Source organism: Geospiza fortis, unplaced genomic scaffold, assembly GCF_000277835.1.
Source record: "Geospiza fortis unplaced genomic scaffold, GeoFor_1.0 scaffold20, whole genome shotgun sequence".
Taxonomy (NCBI): Eukaryota; Metazoa; Chordata; class Aves; order Passeriformes; family Thraupidae; genus Geospiza; species Geospiza fortis.
This window is the reverse complement of record NW_005054374.1, coordinates 1,991,711-2,000,783: the sequence shown is the minus strand read 5'-3', so window position 1 is coordinate 2,000,783 and position 9,073 is coordinate 1,991,711. Positions and strand designations below refer to the sequence as shown.

Sequence of the window (9,073 nt, the reverse complement as noted above, 5' to 3'; positions counted from 1 at the left end):
GGCAGCGCCAGGCACTGGTGGGGGCGCGGGTAATTCTGAGCATTAATGGTTGGTTTGTGTCGCGGTTTGGCCCAGGGTAATGTTCAAACGTTGCCTCGTTGCTGGGATAACAAACACCTCGTGTATATCCTGTGGGATTTAATTTGCCGAGTTGGTGGGTTCAGTTTTCAAAGTGGTGGCAGCGCTGAAGCACAGAATGGGCCAGGCTGGAAGGGACCGCCGCGGGTTGTCTGGTCCCAGCTCCCTGCTCCAGCAGGGTCATCCCACAGCACATGGCACAGGATTGTGTCCAGATGGTTCTGGGGTACCTCCGGTGAGGGAGACTCCACACCACGCGTGGTCACTGCACAGGAAAGAATTTCTCCTTCTTGTTCAAGTGGAGCTTCCCGAGCATCAGTTTCTGCCCACTGCCTCTTGCCCTATTGCTCAGCACCACCGAGCAGAGCTTGGCTGCATCTTCTTGGCACCCCTTGGGTTTAGATATTTATACACATTAGTAAGGTTCCCTGTAAGCCATCTCTTCTCGAGGCTGAACAGGCCCAAATCCCTCAGCCTTTCCTCATGAGAGAGATGCTCCAGTCCCCCAAACATCATTGTTGCCCCTCCCTGGACCCACTTTGTGAGCTCCATGTCTCATTTGTAGTGAGGAGCCCAGAACAGGGCACAGTAGTTGTGTCCAGTTGTGAGATGTTGTGGCTTAGTCAAATGAATGAGATACAAAAGGCATTGGAAAATGTATCAGCTTTTTGTATACATTGAATAAAGGGCATAAAATGTTTTCATGTTAACCCTCCTGAAGGGAAAAGACATGAACCAGAGAGCTCTCTACCTGCTGAAGAGATTGCTAAAAAATTCAGAAGTGCATGGCTGTCCGGCTGGAGATGAAAACTTCTAACAGAATTTTTAGATGCTGTTTAGCTTGTCTGTAGTTGTAGGTGTGTCTAGGTAAAATAAGGAAAAAACTCTTTCTTTAAAAAGGCTTGAGTTTGTCTGCACAAAGCTTGTTGAGCGAGTGAAAGGGAAAAACACATCTAGTGAGGTATACGTGTCTGTTCCATCTGATATATAATATAATAGCTTTGTAAATAGGGGAAGCTTTTGCATTAAATAATTATTTTAAATGCAAATCAAATATACAGTTTAAGAAAGAACTTTTAGGTTTTGGAGTTAGGGTGCATATTGTTGATGAGATTGTTTTCATTGAAAGTTAATGCACTAAGTTGTCTCAATATAATTTTCAGAAACAGTCTATTGTTATTGTGTGTATTTCCTAACATGTGTTACATGCTAACAAAATTTACAAGGAAAAGGTTTGGTTTATTCTTGGTTTTGTTTTTAAACAATCTATGTTTTATAGCACAGGCTTTGACATTTTAAAATAGGAGGTCTAAGTCAGCTTTTATATCTGACCTGACATTGTCTGCAAGGGTTTTGACAAATTATTTAACTTGTAAGTTCATGTATTTTTCTGTAGAATTGGTACTTTCTGTCAAATCACATGCCTAACCAAAAGCTGAACAAATAGGTAACATTTTGTGGTTTAGCAACTATGTTGCTAAGATTTTTGAGACCGTGAAGAACTGAGAAACCAAGCAGACTACAAAGCCTGAAGAGCTGCTTGGACTTTATTTTGGGGTGGTTTTCTTTGGATTTTTTAGATCATGGTCTTACCACTGAATCACAGAAAGGTTGGGCTTGGAAGAAATCTCTGGAGACCATCTGGTCCAACCCTCTTGGTAAAGCAGGTTCAGCCAGAGGAGGTTGCACTGCATTGTGTCCGGGCAGGTTTTGAATATCTCCAGAGGTGGAGACTCCACAGCTTCTCTGGGCAGCCTGTTCCAGTGCTCTGCCACTCACACAGGAAAGTTCTTCCTCCTGTTTGGGTGAAATGAGAGTTTTGCCAACCCATGTTTTGAAGGCTGAGAGAAGGAAGAGAAAGATAAGAAAATAAAATGTGCCACTGAGTTGATAGAGCATTGATAGAGCATATCTATTTCAAAATATGTGAGGCAAAATTTGCTTTCACTAAAGCTGACATATTTTTGTGTTTCAGAGTCAGGTGCTGTTTTCACATTCGGGAAAAGCAAATTTGCAGAAGATATTCCTAGCAAGTTCTGGTTCAAAAATGACAAGCCTGTACTTATATCATGTGGAGATGAACATACAGCTATTATTACAGGTCAGTATTGGAAATGGATGATATAGAATCAGAATTCTTTAGGTTGGAGGAGACCTTTAAGATTATCAAGTCCAACCATTAACTCAGCACTGCCAAGTTCACCACCAAAGCATGTCCCCAAGTGCCACATCTATACACCTATTAAACACCTCCAGGGATGGTGACTCAGCCACTTCCCTGGGCATCCTGTTCTATGAAGAAATTTTTCCCAATCTTTGGTCTAAACCTTCCCTGGCACACTGGAGGCCATATTCTCTCATCCTCTTGCTTGTTACTTGGGAGAAGAAGCCAAATCCCACCTGGCTACCACGTCCTTTCAGGAAGTTGTAGGGTGATAAGGTCTTCTCTGAGCCCCCTTTCTCCCACAGCTTCCCTGACAGGACTTGTGCTCCAGACCCTTCTGTGGACACATTGCAGCTCCTCAGTGTCTTTCTTGTAGTGAAGCTGACCTATATGATAAAGTGATACATTTGGACTCCTTTGAAAGTTAGGAATCTTGCATCCTGAGCTAATACATTAATTGAGGCCGGGGAGAGGAGAGAGGACTGCTTTGTGGGAACTGTTGGATGCCTTTAGAGCTAGTGTGAGGTCACTCAGGGTTTTCACGGGACATGCCCAAGAACTGTTTGGAGGAAGTTTGTAACAACTGAGTGTATGACAGGATTTAAACTAAGCACAACTTGGTTCAGGCTGAATGTTTCTGGTGAATCTGATAATGTTTACTATGTTACATGTATTGTATCATAGAAGTAACAGTAACTGCTGAACATCACAAGTTCGCTAGAAATCTCCTTGAAACAACAATTGTGTCCGTCAAATTAAGCTTGGAATTACTGTTAACTGTCAGATGAAAATAGCCCTTGAAAGAGCAACTCAATAAAGGATTTCAGAAAATCCTACAAAAATCAGAAATAAATGGAAAAAGCATTCAAAGAAACTCTGGTGTAATAGAGGGAGCATCATTAATGGCTTTTTCTTTTCTTTGAAATGATGGAAACAATACTCATTAAAGAATTTGTACATTTTATTTTATATGGAAGGAACTACTCTTTTGTGGATGAGCATGTGTGATGATTGTATTGACGATCAACTGCTGACAGATAATAAGACTTTGTTGAAAAAAATATATGTGTATTTTCAGGACTTTTTAAATTGGAATGTAGTTATTGCTCATCAATATCCAATTGGTCATTGCTTATTAAATAATTTCCTGAGGGTTTCTTGCAACGTTCACAAGCAGCATTGAAGATGCTGAATTTTTAGAAAGAATTATTCCAGGCAAGATAAAAAAGACTATAGATTTCATGGGCTGCAGAACACCCTGAGGTGAAATTACATGATGAATTTTTCAAGCCTAACTTCATGGCAGATGAATTATACATTAATAGTTTATTTTGAACAAAGCTTGGCACTTCTTCTTGGATTGAACCAATAATATTAAATTACCTGTTGCATTAAATTAATCCAGATGTAACCTGGGGCACTGTGGCATTTTCCTTTTGCACTTCCTTTTTACATATACTTTTATGTGCCCACACCCAGTTTGAAATAACACAGGTATAGTTCTATGTTTGAACCAGTAAATTTAAATTTAAACCAGTAAATTTAAACGCCTGGGCCAGCACTGTTAACCCCAGTCAGCAACAATCCACTATTTCCCACATCACTGTAGTAGTGACCACTTAGATAAAGCTTTTGAAGAATTCATCTCCCAGAGATTTTCATGCAGCACCATTTCTGTATAATTTCTCCTTCTCTCCACTACTTTAGTATATGCAGCTTGTTTCAAAAGTGTCTCTGTAGCTTGCCCTAGCTGTTGTAGTGGGCAGGTACATCACCAGGGAGGCTTCTAGATGATCAGATCTTTATTTCCTCAAAGCTTTTGCCCTCAAGGAACTGTAGAAGCATGAGAAAAAGACATTTTTGGTAACAAAAGGTTTTCTGGGTCATTGTAAAGTAAAGGCAAAAGTGAGAGTAAAGTGTGGATCAACAACAAGCAAAGGTAGAGAAACTGCAAGAGTTGTACAAAAAAAGTGAAGAAAGAAGGAAAAAGCTCTTCTCCCTCATTTGTTCTTCACACCAGTGCATGCCCATGTGCACCTCACATTTCTGCAGTTAGATGGAATTGGATGATCGAGTCCTTGGGAATGACCCTGAGCTGCAGTAACACCTGGAATAAATGGTCCAGAAGCTCATGCTGATAATGAGTTTACTGAGAAGGGTGCAGACCTTGTGGGAGACCAGGATCTTCAGCTGAACCTGACCTGGAAGAGATAAAAGGCAAACATCACCAAGGAAGGAAAATTATCTCAAGCAGGTGTGTGTTAATGCATGCTTCATTTTACCTTCAGTCTTTAGTTGCAGGTCACAAAATTTCCCCCCTCCTTTTTTTTCCCACACCTTGAAGAGGGAGCGGGAGGTAAATTTGTAGGGGACAGTAGGAGTATGAGGTAGATTAAAATTGAGAAATATACCAATTTTACAGTTAACATGGCTCAACAATCCTAAATAAAACAATCACCCAAAATGATACTAATCATTCCTTAATGCTGGACTTGGGCAGGAGAGATGGCTACACCTAGCATCAAATCTTGACTGAATACTAATTAAGAAAATGTACAAGAACTGATATTTAGCATTCAAACAAAATATTCAGAACCTTCAAATACTTCTTTCATCTAATCCAGCATCAATATTCCCACATGACTTTTATAAAGAAGTGTAAAATAAATATAAAACACTCCATCCTTTGCATTTCTAGGTCAGGAGTTAAGAGTCCAAAATTTTATTTACATGCTGTAGCTGCATGTTGGAATTGAAGGGACCAGTGATAGTTACTTGCTGACTTCGAGTTGGCTTGCTGAGCTGGTTGAAATGTTTTCTTCTCCAGGAAGGAAGTTTAGGATTGAAATTTGTGTTTCTTTATTCTTTTGCATATCATTGGCATAAGCTTGATTAAAATGTCCAAGCAGGAATTTTTTTAAGCAGTGGGTCTTCTTTAGGTCTTTAATGCAGTGATGAGCAATATATATTCCAGCATCACTTGTAACATGTTTCATAATGGTTCTTGCCTCATTTCTGTATTTTTTGGCCCAAGAATACTGATAGTCCCCTGCATCTTTTATAACTGCAGGCTTTGGAAAGCAATTAATTCATCCTTATGGGAGCTGGTGTGAAGAAGTATGAATATGCATACTTTTAAGATCTCATTCCAATGCCTGTGTATTAAATTTTATTTCCTACAAAACCCTCAAATTTAACAGCTGTCTTATTGTTTATTTGCCTTGATTAGAGTATCCTAGGCAGCTTAACCACATTTGATCAGAGACTGATCCTGTTCACAAGGGGGAAAGTGCTGATGAATGAAGACACCTTTTCTGAACTCAGTGCCCTGGAGAGAATTGAAGCCCCCAACAGAAGAAGGCAAAAGGAGAGAAAGAAGTATCAGTTGTGAAAGTGGGAGTGAGAGGTGCATATGGAACCACAAAAGATAGTATACTCATAATTTCAGGTTTTGTAAGGCATTCAGCATTCAACAGAGATCTTGGGAACCCTCCAGCTGTTTTGTCACCAGCTTTCTTCTATTCTTTCTGCTTACCAATAGGTCATCAGAACATGGCACAATATCTTTTGCATCAACTGCAAGGGAAGGATGAGAAAGATTAGTGCACATTTGTGTTGATGTATGTGAGCAAGCAATATTCTGTGCTGGTTTTACTTGTGTGATGCCCAATGTCCTAAGCATGACTGTGCTTGTTGCTCAATAAAGTTTCTGAAAAGATCACGGTTTGTCTAACAAAACTGATGCCACTGTTATTTTTCTGGGATTTATTGGACTTCTATATGAGTTTTAAATCAACTGTTAACATAATTTATTCACTAAATAGTTAAAATAAAAATAATTTAAAAAATAATCGTGGTTCCTTGGCATTTGCTACTTTCTACAAAATACTACTTTTTATGTTTTATTCAGATACAGTTTCTCAGAAGGATCTTGTAGTAAATATTCAAGGCCTGTACATTGCCTCCCTGTCTTATTTCTCTCCCACACTCATATAATTTAAAAAGAAGGGGTGGGAATATGTAAAACATACCTTTAAGCATAGGTGATTAGAGTACTTGGCTGCTTGCTATGACAAAGCACTTGGGATTTCAGCTGATATTTCCCAGCTGCCCAATGATTGCCTTTCAAAGCACTTCATGAACCAGAAGTGCACATGACTGATGGGGTTGTCAGGAATCACAATTGTGATAGCAACTGTTCATGAGAAATGAGGGGGAAGGCAATCTCTTACTGAAGTGTCCCACAAAACCTCTGTTGCTACACATGCAAGTGTCTTGTGGCTTCCCTGGTAGCCCTGAATTGCTGTTGGTGAAACATCTGCTGGTGTACCTGCCAGGGAACACGCGCCTGGGAGAAATACTTCAGTTTTGCATCAGGATAAGGGTGGAGACTGCTGTTGGAAGTGTGTTTTCATCACCAAAACAGTCTGAGTAGGCCTTTTCATTGTATCCTATTGTTTCCCTCCTGCTCAGAGTCACAGTCTTACTCTGTCTTGTGCCAGCCATTCCACCTGGCAGGTGGCCACAGTCTGGATGATGGCACCAAAGTGGAAGCAAAAAAACCAAGAGTAATCTGAGTTTATGAAATTTTGAAATTTGATTCTTGCCTATTTGCTGTTGGGTTCAATGCATCTGTGTGATGGCTGGGATATCTCAGTATGCAGTTATGAAAATTGTGCCTTTTGCATGCAAAATTATATTGGATTTCTTGGCCAGCTTAGATTGAATCATGTCTCTTCTGAAACTTGATTTGCTCTACAGACTGAGAAACGTTGCTTCATTACAGGCATTTGTTTAGGTTCCTCTGTAGTTCCTATTAATTCTCATTCTCTTTCTAAATTAACTGCTTCCCGGATTTCTTATTTTCTGTTATACTCCTTGGAAACCTGACATTACAAAAGGCTGTCAGTCAGTTGTAAAGGAATGTGGAAAAATTCCTCTCATCTATTAAGCTCCTTGACTTACAAAGCAATGCCTGAGAATTTAAAGACTGATATAAACCCCAGCAGATTATAGGATGAAAAGCATGACCTTGTTTGAATTTTGCATGGATAAAAGAGAATGTGCTTAAATTGAATTAGGGCAGCTTGGCATCATACTCCCACAAAAGTACTGCTGTCTTAGGAAAGCAGTTGGAAAGTGTAAAGCAAGGATACAAGGAAGCCATACCAATACAGGATAAGATGTCATTTGTTGATAAAAATCCTTTCTGTTTAAGGTGTATTTGCTGTCAGTGACAGCTCTGCATGTGTTTGACATGATTGTGTTATGAAAATTAGGATGGAGATATAAATGCTGTTAGTAGAACACTGTGAGCATGAATTTGACCTCTGTCTTTCTTCCCTTCCAGCTTTCTTGGAAAGACATAATATTGACACATAGTCCCACGTGCCAAGAATTGTAAAATCTAACAATCAGGATTTTAGATACTAGTTACAGTTAAGCACTGGTGTGGTTTTTTTCTTTTTAACTATGTGGTTATAGTTAAGAAAATGAATTGATATTTTTATTAGAAAAGGATTTTTTGGTAATGTTTAAAACATTGCAATATCATATTTCAAATATGATGCAATATCATATTTTCTCTGTAAATCACAATCAGAACCTTCACTGGGAACAACCAGATTATTTTGGCATTACTATATGGAACTGCAATTATGGATTGTGGTTGTGGTAATTGTAGATGATGAGGGTGATGAGCTCTATGACCAAATTTCTGTCTAGGATGACAACGTTAAGATGGAGTCTAGTGCACAAAGCTCTGCAGACCTTCAAAAGTAAACAAAGTCCTTTTAATTGTTGTGAAAGGGTGGGAGATTGAGAGGATGTTGGTTTTTTGTGGGGTTTTTTGCTAAATCAGTTTCTATTGTTTTGCAAAGATTTCTGTTGGAACAAGGGTTTATACATTCTGTCTTTATATGCAAAATAACAAATTAATACAGTATAGTATTAAACTGATACAGTATAGTAATAGTCTGTGAACATTTATCAGAAACTACATTTGAGAGAAATGCATATTTGTAAATCATTTAAAGACATTTAGCAGTAAAAGAAATATCCCACCCTAAACAATCAAAGAAGTCAAATATTACAAATCTGTACTTGTATTTATCAAATAGCTGCATTATTCATTTGTGTCTTTGGAGTAAAAGATGTGGGTGCTCAGTTAGATGTGCAGTTATTTTATAAGGTATTATATGTTGTTTTATAGATGCTGGGGTTTCTGGACTGCAGGGTCTGCCCAAAAGTACATCTTGTTTTCTGAAGAGCACTTCATCTGTGCTGTAATTAAAGATGAGGATGTTTCTTCTTCTGGCTGGGGATTTCTTACTTAAACAATGCAATTACTATTTTTGAACTCTAAAGTCACAAGGATGTTAATTATTGTTTACACTTATGTACTGAATTGCCTAAACTTAAACCTTACATTAGAAAGTAAGTAATAAGTTCACTGTGAGTGAATGACCATCTTGGCTGGAATGAGGTGTTCAAACCCTTGTATGGATTCTGTCTGTGATTTTTTTTCAGGGAAAGGTAAACTCTACATGTTCGGCAGTAACGACTGGGGCCAGTTAGGACTAGGATCAAAGAACACTGTCAGCAAACCAACCTGTGTTAAAGGTTTGTGGGATTTTTCTTTTTTTCTTTTTTTTTTGTCTTTTTGAAAAAAGACCCTTGTGAAAAGGTACTTCATAAGACACAATTCCAAAATACCTGTTTCTTTATTATTCTTCATCACATGTGCACATTAGTGCACAAGATCAGGAAGGTAGCTCTAAAGGATCCCTTATGGATTTTCCATTACTTCAGATTCTGAGTTCTTTTGCATCT

At 38.7% G+C, this 9,073-nt stretch overlaps 1 protein-coding gene across 1 annotated transcript in view; it reads left to right on the top strand.

Moving 5' to 3' along the window:
* The first annotated feature begins 2,058 nt into the window (after positions 1–2,058).
* The window catches only part of RPGR (retinitis pigmentosa GTPase regulator), a 39,275-nt gene continuing 32,260 nt past the window's right edge, over positions 2,059–9,073 (top strand). The window contains exons 1-2 of the mRNA XM_031060195.1: positions 2,059–2,179; positions 8,771–8,863. Coding sequence (XP_030916055.1) covers positions 8,788–8,863 — 76 coding nt within the window. The 5' untranslated portion in view covers positions 2,059–2,179; positions 8,771–8,787. The remainder of the gene's footprint in view (positions 2,180–8,770; positions 8,864–9,073) is intronic.